This window comes from Nycticebus coucang, chromosome 16 (assembly GCF_027406575.1).
Source record: "Nycticebus coucang isolate mNycCou1 chromosome 16, mNycCou1.pri, whole genome shotgun sequence".
NCBI classification, from domain to species: Eukaryota; Metazoa; Chordata; class Mammalia; order Primates; family Lorisidae; genus Nycticebus; species Nycticebus coucang.
The window spans coordinates 56,095,207-56,117,468 of record NC_069795.1 but is presented as its reverse complement, the minus strand read 5'-3'; the positions used below and the strand labels follow the sequence as shown (position 1 = coordinate 56,117,468).

The window sequence follows — 22,262 nt, the reverse complement described above, 5'->3', positions numbered from 1 at the left end:
TTTTCCCTTGATAAGAGACCAGAAGACTCGGAAAGAATTTCACTCCTGATTAAAAATTCCATTTGTCTGTGAGCCGAGCTCGTTTTAATAAAGTGAAAGAGAAATGAAACTGAGACTATGTAGTTCTTTGCCTTCTTTAGGTGAGTCACAGAGAATTGAATCTTCACAATTTTTTCCATCTTCCTTAGGCTGCTTAGTCATGTATTCCCCGAAATTCTATTAATAAATACACTGAAATTGATTTTACAGTTGTGTACCAGCTCAAAACCTAAGAAGTTTTTGTTCTGAGTATAAAAGTGGCAAGCTGTCATGTCTCAGATCCAGTAATTTCCAAGCATCTGAAATTTTTGTATAATTATCTGTCCATGTTATCCTTGACTTTCTCACGTTTCAGTGTTACAGATAACAGAGCTATGATCAGTGCTTCTTCTAAAAAGCCATTTTCAGTGAATTGGAAAACAACTCAAATATCTCCTATCTCTCCTTAGAAATTAAAATATAATTTGTTTAAAACCACAAAGAATCAGAACATTAGAACAAATAAAGAGAAGGAAATCAGATTAAAATCTCTTTTCATGTATCTTCTCAGGGTGGACAGTTCCTTTCTCAATTAAGAACAATATATAGGAACAATAAGTAAGTGAAAGAAGCTATAGCAAAAGCTAATTCCCTGGCTAAATTATAACTTCTTCTATTCACCTGCTTTTGATATTCAGATGAAAAACATTTAACTATCTTTATAACACAAAATAAATGACACAATAAAATGTTATTCTATATTATATTCAGTCCTATGGGAAAAATAAGGCTTGGAATAAAAAAAAGGCATGTAACATACAGAAATTACCCCCACAATGGAGGAAGTAGTGAGAATTTGAGGGATGTCTTAGGGAGATATCATAAAGAGTTAATCTGAGCGGTGACAGAGTCTAGGATCAGAAATGTAAATTTAAGTAGCCACACAAAGGTGACATAGATGAAGTGTTATTGCTGGCCTGAGTTGAACACAAAAATCAGATCCCAAGGAGGGGAGTAGGAAATGGCTGCAGCTCTAAACAGCCCCGAGAGGAAGTTGGAGCAGGAAGCTGGGGGTTACTGGAAGCAGAATCGGGAAAAACAGGCAAGGTCGGCACTGAGTTTCATTCTCTGCAACTGAGTGGGAGAAAGTGACCTGGGCTATCTCACCAGCCTGAGAAAAACTGAATGCAAAGAGGAAGGAGGGAGCAACACAGGGCAGATGGAGAGAGGGAAAAGCATAACCCACAGTGGAAATAGTAACATTTTATCAATCAAGAACCCAGGGGCAAAGACCGTGAAAGGGGAGTCTTCCTATGAGGTTTTTTGTTTGTTTTTGAGATGGAGTCTGACTCTGTTGCCCAGTCTGGAGTGCAGAGGCTAACCACAGGTGTAATCATGTTGTACTACAGCCTCAATTCCTGGTGTCAAGGGTCCTCCAGCCCCAGCCTTCCTAGTAGATGCGACTATAGTCACGTGCCTCTGTCCTGGCTCCAGTGTTTTAAAAACCACTGTAAGAAGGAAGACCGGTTGAGAGCAGTTCACTAGGTTCTAGATTAAGTATAATAATATGTTTCTTGTCAATGTCTGTTGTTTCTTGAATGACAGGTTTTACAGTTAGTTACCATTGTCCTGTAAAACTTACAAGCTACTTAAACATGATTCATAGCCCTTCGATTTTTAAAAACTACTTTAACATTTAGAAGTACCATCTGAGGCTTCTACCAGAAGCCTGTATGTGTGTGGGGTGCTTCTTGTTATTACTATTTTTTTCTTTTTTACCTATAGCTATAGTAAGCAGAGCAATATCACTAACCATAGATAAAGAAATGAACCACAAGTTATTAATCTCTGTTCTGTATGTACAGCATACGTGTGTATCTGATTCCATACGTCTGCATATACATGCTATGTGTACATATATACACATCCATAAATGTGAGTGTGCACACACATGGCCATATAGTATCACACCTGATCCCCGATCAAATGCTCAGATAATAGATCAGCATGGCAAATTCTGTGATGAGAAAAGGCAAAGTTTGAAAGATAATGGAACATGCACGGTTTGGTCTGGGGAAGGAGGTGGCAGCAATGGCAGATTCTGATCCTGGATCAATGCTCTTTGCTACTTCATAGAGCATTAGGGACACCATCCACACACAGAGACACAGGTAAATATCTTTGACGGCCAGGCCAGTACATTTTCCTGGACATTTGGCTATTCCTTAAACCAGTGGTTCTCAACCTTCCTAATGCCACGGCCCTTTAATACAATTCCTGTGGGTCGCGACCCACAGGTTGAGAACCACTGCCTTCAACTGTCAGAACTCAAGGATTCAGCGTGGCCTAAAGAGCATGAGACCACCATCTGGAGCCCTAGAATCTATTCCAGGCTCTTAGAAGCTGAGTAACTTTAGGCAAGTCACTTCTGCCTCTGGGTATCAGGTTCTCCCTGAGTGCGTTGAACTTGCTTTCTGGTCCTCACTCTTGTTTTCTGCCTGCACACACTGGACAGCTGCTGCTTAGTAGATTGGTAGCAGCAGTGTTGAAGATACATGGAACGTTAATTGAGCACTTACTGTGAGTCAGGTGCTGAGCTCAGCGTTTTTCCTCATTTCGTCCTTACCACATAAATTTGCATTATATGCTATAATTATTTCCAATTCAAAGACAAGGAGACTGGCTTAGAGAATTTAAGAAACAGCCAGGTCACACACCCAGTGAGTAACAGCCCTCATGAATTCAGGCCTAGCCAGTATTCAGTGCTTATTCCTAGTCTGCCTTACGCTGTTCCTACTGTCATATCTCTCAGATTGGGTAGTGACAAGGTCAAGTCTCCCACCCATAGACATAATCATATTGGGGAGGGATTAGATTGTGAAAGTCTGCCAGGATATTTACAAGAGCCCCTTGGGGGTATTCCTGCTTAATTACCACTGAACTAAATCATCTTTAGGATTCTTTTCATAGCTAAATTTCAGGACATTAGGATGCAGCTGCCAAGAAAGAAGGAAACTTCTATTTCTATCTTCACAACAAGATTGAATCTAGTAAGTTCCATTGCTTTCTGCTGCTCCCTAATAGCTGCATGAATTTGCCAGCCATCAGTTCCTCTTTGTCTCCTTCAATAACTCATTGTCTTCACGGCGGCCTCTGATCAGGAATTTCATTACATTAGCTCTGATTTGTCTTCTGATCATACCTCTTAGATAACATATTGAAAATGCCAGCTGGGTTGCTGCTGGTGCTCTTGTAATTAGGCTGCCATGGGCATAATTTCATTAATATTGCTGTTAAACAGATAATCATGTCACTGATGGCTGGGATCCAATCACAGCCTGTACATCCAGCAATTATTATCTTTATGCTTTGCCAATACATATAAGTTGACCGAGGGTCACCATAAATGAGAGTGATAGCTATGTTTTGATCTTCTGTTATCTGAAAGATGTGTTGCAGCGTCCCTCTGAACACTGGCCAGTGAGCCACCTCTTCTGAATCAACTAGTGGTAAGAATACATCCTCAGAATCAGCCCGGTTTTCATGCATTACTTTTCCATCCTGGGTGAGTGTGGGAGAAAGGGAGTGTCTACACATGGGTGAAATCTTTGACTGCAGGGAAAAATCGCAACAATCCTGTTGAGAGCCATTTCTGGAAGCTTGGGCAGAGTTTTTGAAGCTAAAATGTAACTGAATGTACAGTTTTTGTAGCTAAATGTAGGAAAAGGATGACCATCACATTTGATTGAATTGCCTGAGGAGACACTGCCTTTTTAGTATTTTCAGAGCACATCATGTGCTGGGACCTTACCTCTGCCTGGTAGGAATGTCAGTATTATTTGGAGGGCTGTGCAGGGAACTCAGCTTTTTCTCATTCCTATTGGGGGTTTTCTTTCTTCTTGTCCTTCCCTGACTCCCTGGCTCTGCACCTGGCTGTGACATGCCTTTCCAAGTCCTACTTCCTTGCATCTCAGGCTTCTCTGGGGTGTCCAACCTACGGCGTGGACTGCAGGCTGTATGCCAATTTTGTGAGGACTTTTTTTGCTTATCTGTGATGTCAGAAATCATGAAAAGTGTGCAGGGGCCACACTTTTTATTTTTTTTTTCTCATCCATTTTTGTTAGTGTTTGTGTATTTAATGTGTGGCCCAAGACAAGTCTTATTCTTCCAGTGTGTGGCAGAGGAAAGAAAAGTTTGGATACCTGAATTAAGCTGAAAAGAATGGCATGGGAAAGAGGAAAAATGAGAGGATACGGGAATATATCCAGGCTCAGTCACGAGAGCCCGACTAGAACAACACCTCTCCCTATCTGCTCCTCTTGCCCAACCATTGCCTTGCTCCACCAACCCCATCTGCCACCGATGCTGGAGTTCTGTGTTCCTGACAAACACGTTATTTTCCCAATAATCAGTATTCCCAAAGACAAACAGGGGAGCAAAGCCTGCAATTTTTGCAGCTACCCCATTATCTCTAATATCTCTGTCATCATTTATTGAGTACAACAATGTGCTGGGAACTATGTTATGTGCTTTCTGCGGATAAATTCGCTCCCTTGCTTGAGCCCGCAAGCCCTCATCACCAAGGCTGCCCTTCAGCCTTATTACCTGGGCTAGCTGCTCAGCAGCCACATGGAACTTGGTCTCCTTCCTCACCAAAGACTTACTACCTTGGCTTCTCATCCCTAGCCTTCCTGTCTTATTCCCTGCTTTCTCCTGTGTTTTTTTTGTTCCCTGCTCTCCACGTCCTCTGCTAAGGCCATCAATCCATGGAATTTTCATTCTGCTCTCAGATAAAAGAGAAAGCAAGAAGAGCTGGGCGCTGATCCAGCTGTCAGGAGTACCAACCAGTCTTGCAGTTGTTTTCCTGAATATACTTTGGCCTGGGGATATACACAAACTTGACTTCATAGTTTCACTAATACCGTTATCTCAGATACTATGTAGTTTAGTCAGCTTTTGCAGGTTGGCCAAAAAAGTCAAACTGTAATGATATTGCTTCTTTGTAATATCTTTCTGAGTTATGAACAAAGAATTTCAAAATGAAGGTTCAGTGTGTAATCCATTGACATGCTGGTGACAGCCTACATTTTGAAGGAATACTGAACAATATAGAAAAATTGCATTTATGCATCTCAGTGAATTACCTTAAAATATTACTTTTAGAAATAGTAATGTTGGCTGGGCATGCTGGCTCATGCCTGTAATCCCAGAAGTCTGTGAGGTTGAGGTGCGTGGATAGCTTGAGCTCAGGAGTTCAAGACCAGCTTGAGCAAGAGCAAGACCCTATTTCCACTAAAAATAGAAAAACTAGCTGGGCGTTGTGGTACACCTGTAGAGCCATTACTCAGGAGGCTGAGGCAAGAGGGTCACTTGAACCCAAGAGTTTGAGGTTGCTGTGGGCTATGATGCTACAGCACTATACCCAGGGCACAGAGTGAGACTCCCTCTCTCAAAAAAAGAAAAAAAAGAAAAAGAAAAAACAGTAATATCTTTTTCTAAATGGGACTTTAGTTGCGTCACAGAGAAAAATTAAATTTTAAACGAACTGTGGGTTTTTCCAACCCAAGTCTAAGCAACAGATCAAAATAATTGGCAACTGGAAAGAACATCTTTTGAAAGTATGTTCCTTGAGGACTGGAGTCTTTTCATCCTATTCGTTCACACCCAGTTCAGACAGTTCCTGGTATAGAGTCAGATTTCAATAAATGTTGGTGAATATTGTTTTCAAATGAAAAGAATGCTCTTAGTGTCTGTGTCTATGCAAGTGTTTCAAAATGAACTAAATTATTTATCTGAGCTCAACCTTCCTTCCCTGCAAATCCCTTTCTTTGCTGCTTATTTACATAGAGTGCAATTAAAGGTTGGCCAGTGGCTGTTGCAGATGATGGAATATTGGTTGAATGCCCAGACCAGGAGGTGAGCTTCACACCCTGTCTTATTCTTATCACACTGTCTTTGAATGGGGAAATCAAGATTTGGTTTGGAGCTCTTCTTGTATTTAGCTTGTCACTTGGTTCATTATTTGTCTAGGTCTTTTGTAGCTGATAAAAGGGGCAGAGTGCTAAATGTGAGCTGCTTGAGGCAGGGCTTGTGTCTTATTCATCTTCATGCCCCCCATTAACATTTAGCCTAGAAAGGGAAGGAAGTGACTGCCATATGTTCACTACCTACTAAGTTAGGCACTGTAATTGGTCAGTTAAACTCATGGTCTTATTTAATTAACACAATAGTCTCATGACATAAATTGTTCTGAATTTAGAGTTGAGAAAACTGAAAACAAGGTTTAAGGAATTTGCCAAAATTGCATAGCTTTGAGGGCATCATTATACACTGAACTAGCATAGTGCCTAATACATAATAAATATTTAATACATAACTGTTCCAAGAGCTGTTTTTCTCTGAATGTTCTTGTTTTTTTCAGTACTAAGTATTTCTCTTTAATAAATGTGTTTAATAGCCACAACAATGGTTTAAGACATTCTGGTGAATGTACAATGGTTTTCATATTTGACTTATGTACATTATAGACACTCATCTAATTATATTTCTATATATTTTTTAAATAGACACACAAGATAGCAGTATATTGGAGAAGTTAAGTAGTATATTGGAACAAAAATTTAGAAGCTTCTAGGAGAGGCTGAATTAGGAATTTCTTTGATTTTGGAGTTGTTAACATGAAGCATCCATATTTTAGGAGAATGGATGACTGAGGAATCATCTAAGAAAACTGAGAAGAATTTGCCAGAGTGATGGGAAGAGAACAAGAGAGAAAACATTGTTCTGGAAGATAAATTCCTGTGAGCCATGGAGAGAAAGGGAGAGGGTAAGCTTTTTATTCAAAAAGGTGGTGGTAGTATAAGCATTTTAACAATGTTGATTCTGCTGATGAGCATAATATATTTTCTGTTTGTTTATATGCTCTGTGATTTCTTTCCTCAGTGACTTGTAATTCTCCCTGTGGAGGTCTTTTACTTCTTTGGTTAAATACAGGTATTTTATTGTCTTTATTGTTATTATAAAAGATATTGAGTCTTTGATTTGATTCTTAGCTTGACTGTTTTTGGTGTATAGGAATGCTCTTGATTTGAGAGAATATTGATTGTATAACCTGGGACTCTGCTGAATTTATCAATTCCAGGAGTCTCTTGGCAGAATCTTTGGGGTTTTCTAAATATAAGATTCTATTGTTTTTATTATTTTTATTTTATTTTTTTTTGGCTTTTTTTAAAATTTTATTTCGTTGCTTATTATTATTTTTTTTATTTCTTTACTTTTTTTTTTTTTTGTTGTTGAGACAGGGTCCCATGCTATGCCCCTGAGCAGAGTGCAGTGGGCGTGGTAGCTCACCACAACCTCAGACTCGGGCTGCGGGCACCCCTCTGTCTCAGCCTCCGGAAGCCGCTGGGATTACAGGCGCTTGCCGTGGCAACCGGCTGGGTTTTTCCATTTTTTTCACGAGTCGGGGTCTCACTGTCCTCAGAAGAATGATAGTTTGACCTCTTCTGTCCCCATTGGATACCTTTGATTTTCTTTTCTTGTCTGATTGCTCTGGCTACGACTTCCAGCATTATGTTGAATGCAGTGGTGATAAAGGGTAACCTTGTCTATTTCCATATCTCAGTGGGAATATTTTTAATTTTTTCCTGTTCAGTGTGATGTTAGCTGTGAGTTTGTCATATGTGCTTTAATAAATTTGAAGTATGTTCTATCTATTCCTATTTTGTTAAGAGTTCTTATCATAAGAACTGAATTTCGTCAAGTGCTTTCTCTGTATCTACTGAGATGACTTTGTATGATTTTGTATTTGCTTCTGTTTGAGATGAATCCCATTTATAGATTTGCATATGTTGAACCATCCTTGGATCCCTGTGTTTGAAGCCTCTTGGTCATGGTGGATTACTATTTTGATGTGCTTCTGAACTCAGTTTGCTAGTAGAATTTATTGATAATTTTTGCATCTATACTCATAAGGGATATTGGTGTGCAGTTTTCTTTTTTTGTTGTGTCCTTTCTTGGCTTTGATATCAAGGTGATATTGGCTTTGTAGAATGAATTGGGGAGGATTACTTCCTTCTTGATATTCTGAAGTAATTTCTGCACTATAGGTACAAATTCCTCTTTGTAGATCTGGTAAAATTCAGCTGTGAAATCATCTCATCTAGGACTTTTTTTGTGGGAAGGTTTTTATTGATGCCTCAATTTTGTTGATTTATATTGGTCTGTTTAGGAGTTCTATTTCTTCTTGATTAAGCCTAGAGAGGTTGTGTGTTTCCAAGTATAAGTTCATTTCTTCAACATTTTCCAGTTTATATGCACAGAGGTTTTTATAGAATTCAAATATGACATTTTGTATTTCTGTGGTATCAGTTGTAATATCTCCTTTTTCATTTCTGATTGAGCTTATTAGAGTCCTTTCTTTTCTGTTTTTGGTTAATCTAGCGAGAGGGCTGTCAATTTCTTTTAATCTTTTATTTTTTTATTTAAGAATATCAGAAGGTATAAATATTTTATTTACATACCTTTTCATATAGATTGAGTCAAAGTGTTTTTTTTTGGTTTTTGGGCGGGGCTAGGTTTGAACCCGCCATCTCTGGCATATGGGTCTGGCCCCCTACTCCTTGAGCCACAGGCGCCGCCCCAACTGAGTCAAAGTTTTAAGTTTGCCCTTCACCCAGATAGTGTGCTGTACCCAATAGGTGTGAATTTACCCATCCTCTCCTCTTGCTTCTTCCTCCAGCTTGAAACACCACAAGAATGGAGAAACAAACACTTGTACTCAATACTAAGTTGGAACTAATCCATCAACACGTAAATGCATATATAAAAGTAAATTTATTTTAATGTTTTAAGAGAACCAATCTCTTATTTCATTCATCTTCTGTGTAATTCTTTTGTTATTGATTTCATTTAGTTCTGCTCTGACTTTTGTTATTTGTTTTCTTCCATTTTATTTTTGGGATTGGTTTGCTTTTCCTTTTCTAATTCCTTGAGATGATTCATTATATTGTTAATTTGCAATCTTTTTTTTTTTTTTTGCAGTTTTTGGCTGGGCCCGAACCCACCACCTCTGGCATTTGGGACCAGCGCCCCACTCCTTTGAGCCACAGGTGCCATCTGTTGATTTGCAATCTTTCTGCTTTTTAATGTAGGCATTTAAGGCTATGAATTTTCTACTTAGGACTGAATCCCACAGATCTTGATAACTTATGTCTCCTTTGTCATTTAGTTCAAAGACTCTTATGACTTCCATCTTAATTTCCTCCTTGACCCAATAATCATTTAGCAGTAGGTTGCTTAATTTCCATGACTCGTGTAGAATTGAGTGTTTCTATTGGAGTTGATTTCTAATTTTATTCTACTGTGGTCTGAGAAGATATATGGTATAATTTCTATTTTTGAATTTGTTGAGACATGTTTTGTGGCCTAAAATGTGATCAGTCTTGGGGAATGTTCTGTGAGTAATCTACAGATTCAATGCAATCCCTATTAAAATGCCAACATCATTTTTCACAGATCTAGGAAAAATAATTCTACACTTCATATGGAACCAGAAAAGAGCCTGAATAGTCAAAGCAACCTTCAACAAAAAGGGCAAATCAGGAGTCATCATTATACTAGACTTCAAGCTATACTACATGGCTATAGTGACAAAACAGCATAGTACTGGCATAAGAATAAAGACATACATAGGTGAATGGATCAGAACAGAATACCCAGACATAAAATTATCCTATTTCTGTCTGATCTTTGACAAAACAGATTATAAGCTATGCTGAGGAAAAAAATCTCTATTCAATAAATGGTGCTGCTAAAATTGGATAGCTATATGTAAATGACTGAAACAGGATTCGTACCTCTCACCACTCATGAAAATTAATTCATGATGAAGAACAGACTTAAACCTAATGTGAGAGGAAGCAGGAGGAGAGGGGCAAATTCACACCTAATGGGTACAATGCACAAGACGATGGTCACATTTATAACTTTGACTAAATGTAATTAATGTAAGCACAACATATGTAGCCCTCTAATATTCTGAAGTTAAAAAAAAAAGATGGTGGCAAGTCAGCAGGACAAGAGGGCAACACTGTGACAGGGTAACCTAGTGAGTACTTTTGCAAGCTGAATACAAAGAACTAATAGATGGTTGGTGATTAAGATGGAGGGAAGAAGGGGAATGAATGGGGCAGACCCTTCAAGCCATCAGGAGGAGGAGCATGGACAAGAGACACATCCCAAGGCAGGAGGGATGGAAGTGAGCTCGAGAGAGCAGGTGAATTGGAAAGCCAGGATTGGGGAAAAGTTATTTGCTCACATGCAGATATAAGCTGAGTTACAATTTTAACAAGTCATGTGAGATCTTGCCTAAGTGATGATAATAAATAATTGACTCAGAAGCAAAATCGTCCCTTTCCTCACAGGGAACTTAATTCGTTAACAGGATGAACAGAATCATCTCTAGGGAAAGTCTGAGATCTTGAGAAAATCATGTGGAGTCAATTTCTCCCCCTCTAACAATTTTATGTAGATTAAAAAAAAATAGGTTAAAATGAACAGCGGGACTACCCGAAGAGAAAAATGAGATCCATAAAGGGCTGAAATGTACTTTACAATTACATAATACTTGGTGGCTTTTATGTTCCGTGTTCCATGCCATCCCCCACTCCTGTGCTCCTGTTTTTCCTTCTGCCTTCTAGGTTGTCCTCACCACCTCCTCCTTACCTTACCTCCTTACTCTGGGGCTCGTCTACCCCATTTCTTCATTGATACCAGGGGGACTTTTTCTTTTTTTTGAGGCAGAGTCTTATGTCACCCTCGGTAGAGTGCTGTGGCATCACAACTCACAGCAACCTCCAACTCTTGGGCTTAAGCGATTCTCTTGCCTCAGCCTCCCAAGTAGCTGAGACTACAGGTATCTGCCACAATGCCTGGATATATATATATATATATTTTTTATTTATTTATTTATTTATTTTTTTTTTGCAGTTGTCATTGTTGGTTAGCTGGCCCTGGCCGGGCTCGAACCTGCCATCTTTGGTGCATGTCGCTGGCACCATAACCACTGTGCTACAGGTGCTGAGCTGAAGGTGAATTTTGACAATGCATTTGCTGCCCATTTCCATCTCTCATGCATAACAGTTATTAGTGTATATATTTTATCTATCCCATTTAATGTTTTTGTTTCCAATATGAGGAATGTCTCCTAATTTCTGTATATTTTCCATGATCCCTTTCAATTAGTGAACACTGAAATGAAAATATTATCAATATAATTGATTCCTGTTTTGTTTTGCTTTTTTTGAGACAGGGTCTTGCTCTTTCATCTAGGCTAAAGTGCAGTGGCATCGTTAGGACTACAGGTATGTGCCACCATGTCTGGCTAATTTTTTTTTTTGTTGTTGTTTTTTTGAGACAGAGCCTCAAGATGTCGCCCTGGGGTAGAGTGCTGTGGCATTACAGCTCACAGCAACCTCCAACTCCTGGGCTCAAGAGATTTTCTTGCCTCCGCCTCCCAAGTAGCTGGGACTACAGGCACCCACCACAATGCCTGGCTATTTTTTGGTTGCATCTGTCGTTGTTTGGCGGGCTTGAGCTAGATTTGAACCCGCCAGCTCAGGTGTATGTGGCTGGTGCCTTAGCCGCTTGAGCCACAGGTGCCGAGCCTGGCTAATTTTTTTGATAGCGATGGGATCTTGCTTTTGCTTGGGCTGGTCTTGAATTCCTGGCCTCAAGCAATCCTCCTGCCTCAGCCTCCCAGAGTTCTGGGATTACAGGTGTGAGCCACTGTGCTTAGCCAATGATTCCCTTTTACAGCTAACAGAACAAGCCTGTGTGACGTGACATAGTAGAACCTGTAAGTGTAGGATTTAGAACATAGGTCTTGGGCTCCCCAAGCTTGTGCTGTTTCCCTACACTATTTGCCTCTGTAAAGATTTCTAAGTATTGTCTAAGTGGGTATTTGAGGGGGGAGGGTGAAATAGGTTCTAATATACAGAGGGTCAGATGACCAGGCATACGCCAACTGAGTCCCTTTTTTTCTTTTCTAGAAGCCATTTGTGATGTCATTTGCCTATGTCACAGCCTACCTTCCCTAGTTACTCTCCTGATGTGGGGATCACACTCAAATGTGCCTAAGCTAGAGCTCCAGCTGTTCCTTACAAACTTCTCTAACAGTGAATAAATACACAAAGATAGCTAGTACTTTTACTAAAACAATACATTTTAAGCACAGTTATCTCATTTTTAAACAAATTCATTTGATATATTCCCTTGCTTTTGTTATGTATTTTGCATATTGAAATTTCAAAAGTTAAGAGTATACACATTATTTGTCAAGAAGGATCAAATAAAATGCTTATTTTCTTGCTAAGCTGTATATACATTTTTTGGGGGCACAGAAAATGTATTTATAATGAAAAAATTCATGGTATATAATTATTCCTAGACTGGCACCAAACAAAATTGTGTCTGATGGTTGTATTTCTCTTTTACTATACTTTAGATCCTTTTTCCTCTTTAAAATTGCATTGTTCTTAGCTAGGTGCCAAGTCTCCTCTTCCTTTCAAATTTTATATATATATATATATATATACATTATATATATATATATTTTTATAGGGTCTTACTTTGTCATCCTCTCTAGAGTGCAGTGGTGGCTTCCTAGCTCACTGCAGCCTTAAAGTCCTAGGCTCAAGTGGTCCTCTTGCTAAATAGCCTCACCACCAAACCAGCTAATTTTTTAATTTTTTATGGAGATGGTGTCGTGCTCTTGCTCAGACTGGTCTCAAACTCTTGGCTTCAAGCAAACCTCCAGTCTTGGCCTCCCAAAGTACTAGGATTACATGTGAGCCACCTTTCCTCCCATTGCTCCTTTCAAATTAAAAGTGGTAAATTTACCAAGATTATTTTTAGTTTAACAGCATATGACCCCAGAAGAGTGATTGATTATTGGTAGATTTCTTCCCCTGAGTTAAGTGGTGAAGAAAATATTTTTTGCAGGTAATCTGCATGACTTTTAGAAAAGTTACGTTGCAATGAAAACCACTATTATGTCTAAAAATGAAGCTCACCCCACTTACATGTTTTATACAAAAAAACCCCCTTTGTTATATAAGAGTTTGTGGTACTATAGTGTAAGATTTAAATTAGTTCACAATATTCTCTTTTCTTCTGCAAACATACAGAACACAGTATTTGTCTCCTTTCATGAAAATGTAAACATTATCCAGTACCATATTTTTTCCCTCTTATCTAATAGCTTGATAGAAATGAAGACGAAGTCAGAAAAAAAAAAGTGTCTTAGAATTACAATAACTTGTCCTTTTAATCCCCTTCATGTTTATAATACTAACTTTAGTAGCCTTTATAGGCAGTATCTTTTTCACTCTATACTATTTAAAATTTTGTCAATAGAGTATGTTTCTGGTCTCACAGATCTTATCTCAAAAGGCCACTAGGATAAAAGTGCCTTGAGAACTGACCTGGAGGCTATCAAATATGTTTCACATTTCCCTTGACCCCTTCATTCTTTGCTTTCAATTATCTATGAACATGGAATGATTCCTCACGAATTGCCTTTGAGAAGACAAAAATGTTGACAGAAAATGGATCACAATACTACAGTGAGATCAGATGCCTTAACTTACTGTAGATGCATGGAAACCTTGCAGATAGTGTGCCCACAATTAGCAAACTACCAAGGAGTTCACAGCCCCACAAAGATGTGTGAATGCTTGGAGCAACCAAGTTACGTTTATTCTGTACCAAGCAAAGCAGAAAATAACTCTAGAGTCGAGTTATTTCTTCTTTTGAGAAACCAAAAAGGCAAGAAATATAGTTGAAAACAGAGAGACAGATTGTGGTCAGGCTTACAATAGGTCCAGTGAATGGACCATATCTCTGAGTCATGAGCTGTGGTTCCTCAGGAAGACTGGTCGGTCTTGAAAGAAGCCACTGGAGGAATTCTTCTAACTTGGTGGCTCTGAGAAAAAATGTCCACTTTCCTCCATGAACAAAAGTTAGCTTGATCCATGTATGAAAGTCTGGGTAAATGTAAATATTTGACTTTGCTTTTTTAAACCTTCTCGATGCATTTTGATGGTTATTTTTCTTCGGAGTTTTTAATTGGGGAGAAATTGTTTTTTCCTCAAGAGTATCAGTGGGTTTTGAATACCTGGGCACTTTCTCTGGTCTTGCTGAAGGTATTTCAGAGCCTGTAGAAGCTGATGTATTCTTTAGAGTTTCCGGTCGTATGAGTTTATGAAGCAGTTTCATGATTTCTTTACTCTTTTCTCCCTCCAGAACCTCTAAACAATGTAAGCTGGAGCAAGAATTCTGGTTTTCCAATTCTGTCACCTTCTTTGTTAAAGCCTCCAGGTCTTCTTTCAGAGAGAGAGTACTTGCAATTGCTGTGGATTGTATGTCTTCCTTAACATTCACTCTAGTTTCCAGTAGTTCTATCTGCTTCTGATAAATGTCAAATTTTTCCTGGATTTTTGATATTGCACCCACAACATCAGTCATTTGGTTGAGGAGTGTAGCTTGGGCAGTTTTAACATCTTGGAGCATTATTGTAAGACTCATCTCTTCTTCACAGCTAATGTCTTGCTCACAATTATAGGAAGTTATAGTTGGATACAGGTGCTGAATCTTACATTTATGGTAAACATTTTTGAGAGATTTTCTGATCTTCGAGAGATTTGAAGTCCACATATGCCCAGCAGCAGCTTTTACCCTTTTGGTATGAAGTTTATACATCTTTTATGCTGAAACAAGTGCCAAAGTATTGGAAAACATGACTAGATTTACAGGAAGAAACAATGGCAAAATAAAGTAGTCTTTCTCTTACTGTTAACATTTGATAAATGTCTTTCCTGGTAACATCATGGAACGTCCTATGAGTAGCATCAACAGCAACAGAAGGTACTCTCAGGTGGTTAGCTTCTTGTAGGACAGCCCAGCTGGAGAACTCTGTGGAATAATGGCCATCTGCATGAGATCCTGAAGGCAATCACTGCCCTGATGCTGATGTCACAAAGACTACTGACCAAATAGTAAAACATATTTAACTGTAGACAGTGGTTCTCCAGAGGTTTGGTCATTAGTCTCTTTTTCACTTATAAAAATTGAGGACCACAGAAGTTTTGTTCCTGTAGGTTGTATCTATCAATATTCCATATTAGAAATTAAAACGAAGAAAGCCTTCAGATATTTGCTTATTAATTTATTTAAATAAAAACCCACTACATGTTAACATAAAGAACATATTTTGTATGAAAAAACAATAATATTTTCTAAACAGGAAAAATGGTGAAAAGAATAGCATTGCATTACATATCTACAAATGTTTTAAATACAGTAGAAGCTGAATAGTGGACCACCCCCTACATCGACCACTTCCTTAAGTTAATTGCTTTTTTTTATCATCTCAGAAGTTTTATTAAAATAATTTGATAAAATTAAATGCATTTTCATGATTCAAAATTCAAAATGGTGTATTCAAAAGTTGCATCTTCAACATAATAAGGTCATGTAAACAAGTTCTCAGACACCATTATACTCAATAATGAAACAATTCCAGTGTTTACTATCAGGAACAAGACAAGGAAGCCTAATCTGACCACTTTATTCAACATAGTACTCAAAGGTTGAGCTCAAGCAACTAGGTAAGAATAGCATTCAAATCAGAAATGAAGTAAAATTCTCTGTTTGCACATGATGTGGTCTTACCTATAAAAAAACCCTAACAGTTATAGCAAAAAAAAAAAAAGAAAAAGAAAAAGAAAAGTTACAACTACTAAGCCCACCCAGTAAGGTTGTAGATCAAAAATATCAACATGCAAGTCATTTGTGTTTTTACACACTAACAAATTTTTGAAAATTTCAGATTAATATAAGAGTAAAATGATTAGGTTATAATGTTTGCATTTGTTAGGTAAAGTCCCTATTATAGTTGTGCCTCCTCACTCAGAAGGTGGGCCATATATCATTACATTGTGCCAACCAGGTGAGAGCACATCAATCTCTCTCTCTCCCATCCCTCCTTCCTCCCCACAAAACTGATTTAATTTTCGTAGACCAGACAAGCACCACATAGACATACCAGCACAGTAGGCCTAGTTCCTTATGTGGACCACCTCTGTGTGTTGACCAGTTTGTTACAGTCCCTTGGGTGGTCAACTTACAGAAGCTTTACTGTACCTGGATTAATAAAAATATCTATATTCTCATATCTGCTTCTGCATTATACCTATTATGGTATTGTTTTAATTGAAGTATATGAAGAAAATATGGCCTCATGGAGACATGTAAATGGAAAGGAGAGAGTATTTTAATAGCCTTTCAGATAACTGAGGATATTATTCTTTGCCACTGTAAGAAAATTTGGCAAATGATTTTTTTTTTAAAAGTTAATTGCAATGTATAATCTTAGACTAGATCGATGAACTTTCCTACTCTGTTACATTAATATTCACTGGGCCAGTTTTCATTTTGAATAGATGCATGCTATATCATGCTTTGGTCATTTGGGAAATAATTAGTTTGCAGAATTATGCAGATATTCCAAATGTTGACTCATTTTGTTATGCAATGTCAAAATACCATATTCATTAATATCATCATCAATCTCACTAGAATAGTCTTTGAGTACTGAGAAGAGGTCAAGCTCATGGTGGCAGATACAAATTTTCCAAAATTCTAATCATAGCTTAAAAAGGTTAAAATTTATTGACTTGGTGCCTATAGCTCAAGTGGCTAAGGCGCCAGCCACATACACCAGAGCTGGCAGGTTCGAATCCAGCCTGGGCCTGCCAAACAACAATGACAATTACAACCAAAAAATAGCTGGGTGTTGTGGTATGCACCTGTAGGCCCAGCTTCTTGGGAGGCTGAGGCAAGAAAATTGCTTAAACCCAGGAGTTGGAGATTGCTGTGAGCTGTGATGTCACAGTGCTCTATTTAGGCCGACAGCTTGAGGCTGTGTCTCAAAAAAAAAAAAAAAAGGTTAACATTTATTGAACTTGTTTGTTGTCTTCCTTGAAGACAAGGAGACATAGTCTTCTTGCATCCATTTTTTTTTTTTTTTGCAAGCATGCTTGCCAAACTCCCAACTATGAATGTCAGTTGTTTTTTCAAGTAAAAATGGTGTTCTATTAAAAATCAATTTTGATATGAGGACAATTAATGACAATTAATGACACGGTGGCGGGTGGGGGAAGGGGAGAGCAGAGAGAGAGAGAGAAGGAGGGAGGGGTGTGGGGCGAAAGAAGAACAGAGAGAGGAAAGGAGGGAGGGGTGTGGGGTCTTGGTGTGTAATATACCTTTTGGGGGCAAGGCACAATTGTAAGAGGGACTTTACCTAACAAATGCAATGCAGTGTAACCTGGTTTCTTGTACCCTCAATGAATCCCCAACAATAATAAATTGTGGTATTTGTACACCATGGAATATTATGCAGCCTTAAAGAAAGATGGAGACTTTACCTCTTTCATGTTTAAATGGGTGGAGCTGGAACATATTCTTCTTAGCAAAGTATCTCAAGAATGGAAGAAAAAGTATCCAATGTACTCAGCCCTACTATGAAACCAATTTATAGCTTTCATATGAAAGCTATAATCCAATTATAGCCCAACAATATGGGGAAAGGGGAGAGTGAGAAGAGAGGATGGGGGAAGGATGGGTGGAGGGAGGGTAATTGGTGGGACCACACCTATGGTGCATCTTACAAGGATACATGTGAAACTTACTAAATGTAGATTATAAATGTCTTAACACAATAACTAAGAAAATATGTGAAGGCTATGTTAACCAGTTGGATAAAAATATTTCAAACTGTGTATAAAACCAGCACATTTTATCCCATGATTGCATTAATGTACACAGCTATGATTTAATAAAATATATATATACCAAAAAATGACTAGTTCAGTTTTGCAACTCAAGTACATACTTTTCTTGAGACAACCATTATGCAGATGATTATTCCCATTGCATTGTACATAATATTAAAAAGACTCACTGAAGGATGAAAATTGAATAACATTAAATGTTTTTATTGCTTCATCAATGATATTCTTTTTTATTTTTATTTTATTATTATTTTTGGAGACAAGGCCTTGCTATGTTGCCTAGGCTGGAGTGCAGTATCGTAGTCATGGATCACTGTAAACTTGAAATCCTGAGCTCAAGGTCTGTGCAACTATGCCTGGCTAATTATTCTAATTTTTGTAGAGATGGGGTCTCACTACTTTGCTCAGGCTGGTCTTGAATTCCTGGTCGTAAGTGATCTTCCTGCCTAGGCCTCCCAAAGTGCTGGGATTGATGGCATGAGCCATCACCTGGCACATTAAGGACATTCTTGGGTAAAACTGGTTTTTCTTGAATTGTTTTTTTCTTCTGATTGAGTTGTTATGAAGAATATGGTCACCGTTGGTCAGGGTAGTGCTACTACCTTAATTTGTGCTAAAATACCATCTATTGCTTTTGCAATGTAGTGTTCAAAATGCAAATGTAACCACAGTAAAAAAGGTAAATAAGTGTCCTAGTATTATTTTTAAATATTTTTGCCCTTATGGTCACATATGTAAAGAGACCTCATGGCACAAAGTATGTCATACTCTGAGAATCCCACTGCCTTAGAATTTAAAAACAGTATTGTACAATTCTTATGTTTCTTCTTATAGGTTTCTCTAAATAAAATGTCTTGACATCCATTCCCTTTGAAATATTAAATAATAGTTTTTCTATTTGCCATATTGAGATAAAAACTTAATTTTATTCTCCAAGCACAGAAGATTAAATATTTTGGAGTTAGAATAGCTCCATACCCAAATGTCTCTCAAGGAGCAGGCCCATTCTACTCAAAAGGATTTTCCTTTTTCGATCAATGCCAGTTCCAGCCTTCTATTAAGTCACTATTTCTCCTCTTTGTGCCAAATTGCAGGTTTTGGTACAAACTCTGAATTTAGCCAAAAGTAATTTAAGAATTTTGGCTCATCAATGATAACTGGGATTTTGCTTTACTCTTCTATTCCTGAATTCGTGTTGAGTAACCTTTCCAAAATGTCCAGAAACCCTTCCAAACTCTTGTTGAGGAGAAATGTCCTGCTGGAGGCTGACTACCATAGGACTAATGTTTAGGACCAGAAAGGTTAGAGTGCATAACTGTCTCGTTTACCTTGGCCAAGCCCATTTCCCACCAACTTCTAAAATGCTTAGGGCCTGTGAAATTGTTAAAAGCCAATAAAAATATGTGAGATCAGAAAGAAAAAAAATTGGCTCAGAATACAAAAAGAAAGCTGCAAGTTTGAAATAATAAATGTTTAATTAAATGTCTCTAAAATGCACTGTATCATTTTCATTAATTGTTAAATGTAGTATGATTAAAATTTCATTACATTTGAAGGCAATTTTTCAATTAGCTATTCTCTCTTTATAAGAATTCCCAGTTAAATTAGAGGGACTGCTTGTAGTAATTACTCCCTCCAGATAAATACAAGTAAGTCTTGTTGGTCATATACCAGACACTGTTCTAAATATTTGCTTATTTAATTGATGCTCAGAGAAGACAAGTAGCTTTCCTAAGGTAATACCGCTAAAAATGGGCGACTCAGATTTTAAATCTTTAAGTTCTGACTCCAGAGTCTGTATGTTTTACCTCAACTGCCACACAATTGTGATAAACATATCTATTTGTCACAACTCAGAAAGAGACAGACATTTCATTATTTTAGAATAAAATCACACTCTGTAGAAGACTTATTTTTATTAAAATTTTATTTGGTAAGTTATATTTATTTACCAAAGCTATTTGAAGCAGAAATATGGGAGGACTTTAGAAGTTGAACTAGCTCTAATTCACAAGTAGAAATGAACATTTGGAAGCTGTTCTTGCCTTACTATAGTAGTAGTATAACAACTGTAATAAAAAAGAACAACAGACTTTAAATTTTTCAACTGAAAATGTTGATTATTATTTTAATAAAACAAAGCCATCTAGTAGGTTTCATGAGAACATAAATCTGTCCACATTTCTAAATACTTACTAAGGCTAAAGAAGGGAGCTTCAACCTATTTGGGATTTGTCAGACTTGATTTGGGTGAAGTTAAGAGAGCGGTCAAAAAATGAAAGAATAACGGGAAATGAGCTGACTTCCTCTCTTAGGATTCCTGCCCCTTTAGGGGGAGGTAGAGGCATTTAGGAATAACAAAGTGCAGTAGACTGGAGCCGAGTGGGAAACTCTTACCGCAGAAATTTGTTCTCCCAGAGGCCAGCTTTCAATGGAAATGGCATTTGGAGCCAGAAAGGTGAGAGTTCATGGCTGTGCCCTGAGTAACTCTGTGCTCTGAAGCAAGTTACTAACCTCTCACAAGCCTGTAGGTGGGATAATAAAGCACCTATTTCGTACAGTGGTTTTGAGAATTAAAGTGCTAGATATCTGTAAAGCCCTCTCTCTAATGTCCCTTCTTCAAGTGAAAGAGGAAATGGTTGAGAGTTTCCAGCCTTAGCTGCGCTTACTCTCTCAATCTCTCACTCTGCCTTTTTACATTCTTTCTTTCAATATGACCTAGACACAAAGCGCGTGGTGCTCACCGTTCAATATACCATACAGATCAAGCATTTTGATTAGAAGTGGCAAATGAGGCTGGACAAACCAGCACCTGCCTATGGTATCAGGCAGACTGGCCTAGAATGACCATTGGCGAGATGGCTCCACTGAGGAGGAATGTTATTAAAATTTAAAAGGCTGGTGTGCTTGAGTACATTAACTATAAATTAATTAGATCATCTATATAAAAGACCTCCTAATTTATATTCTTCGTAATATGTGCATATATTCCTTTTTCTTTTTTTTTTTTTGCAGTTTTTGGCCAGGGCTGGGTTTGAACCCACCACCTCTGGCATATGGGGCTGGCGCCCTACTCCTTTGAGCCACAGGTGCGGCTCCCTTTTTTTTTTGAGACAGAGTCTCAGTCTGTTGCCCTGGGTAGAGTATCCTGGTGTCATAGCTCACAGCAACCTCAAACGCCTGGGCTCAAGTGATCCGGTTGCCACACCTCCCAAGTAGCTGGGACTACAGGTACCCAGTCACAATGACTGGCTAGTTTTTCTGTTTTTAACAGAGATGGGGTCTCACTTTTGCTCTTTGCTCGGGCTAGTTTTGAACTGTGCTCAAGCAATCCACCCGCCTCAGCCTCTCAAAGTGCTAGGATTACAGGCATGAGCCACTATCCTGGCATATGTGCACATATTCTTGAGTGGAATATATACCATACAGATCAAGTGTATGATCTAAGTAACCCCACTACTTAGAGCTATCCTGCTAGCAATTGGGCATTATTTGTAACCTTCATGTTACACCTAGAGTCATCTATTATTACCCAGATGGTTGTGACCATGAAAACTTATTGAGAGTCTTTTATTTCCCCCACAAAATTTAGAGGCCATGTTTACAAGAACCTGGGACTTTCCACCTATCACCCGTCATGCGCAGGGTGGGATAAAAAATTGAGGGAACAGGATGCAGGAGAGTATTTCAGGGGAGACTTGATCAGGGTGACTGACCCCAGGGGATAAGAATGTCCTAATTAGAGAGCTTATAACTGCTGTTACACAAGCTAAGCAGTAATGAAGGGCCTGGAGGGAAAGCCATCTTCTTTTGCATCTTTCTTATTAGCCATGGGAACAGAAGAGAGGGAAATCAGAGCTGTCTCGCTGGACCAAGGCAGGGTAAGGGAGGAGAGCAAAGACAGGCAGGGTCTGAGGTCTTGGTGTTACACTATCAGCTGAAGGAAATGCTGGAGCCTGGGGATATTGATAAGGCAATCCCCTTAGAGTGACACATGGGGTAAATGACACCCAGTGGTGTCCATAAATGATGATACTTTAAAATCCTGTAAAAGCAGAAGCCAAAATCATAAAGTGAACACCTTTGAAGAAATGGCGGAATCACTTCCTTTTAGATAATATTTGGTAATGATAATTTACTTTTTCATTCTAACTAAAAGTGTATTGTCTTTTTCTGGGATGCCTTTCATCTATTTGTCACCCTGGCAAATTTCTACCTATCCTTTAGGAGTTATTTGGTCATCCATATTTCCTTGCCCTCCTGTTCTGACTCTCTTTATAGTCTTATCAATGCTTCCAACACGTCTGGACCTCTGGCCCGCTGGCAGTGAGCCACATATTGTACATATTTATTGTATAGTTGGTGAGCCCCTTTAGGCTACAGGCTGTGAAT

The 22,262-nt window shown here is 38.4% G+C and overlaps 1 protein-coding gene across 1 annotated transcript; it reads right to left on the bottom strand.

Annotated features, from left to right (window-relative positions):
* Positions 1–13,748: 13,748 nt before the first annotated feature.
* CCDC54 (coiled-coil domain containing 54) lies at positions 13,749–14,778 on the bottom strand. The gene has a single exon (XM_053565605.1). The coding sequence runs from the start codon at positions 14,776–14,778 to the stop codon at positions 13,807–13,809; it is 972 nt and encodes a 323-aa protein (XP_053421580.1). The 3' UTR covers positions 13,749–13,806.
* Between the last annotated feature and the right edge of the window lie 7,484 nt (positions 14,779–22,262).

Excerpts from the sequence above, each read along its gene's own strand:
- CCDC54 (XM_053565605.1), bottom strand. The coding sequence starts at position 14,778 with ATGTATAAACTTCATACCAAAAGGGTAAAAGCTGCTGCTGGGCATATG.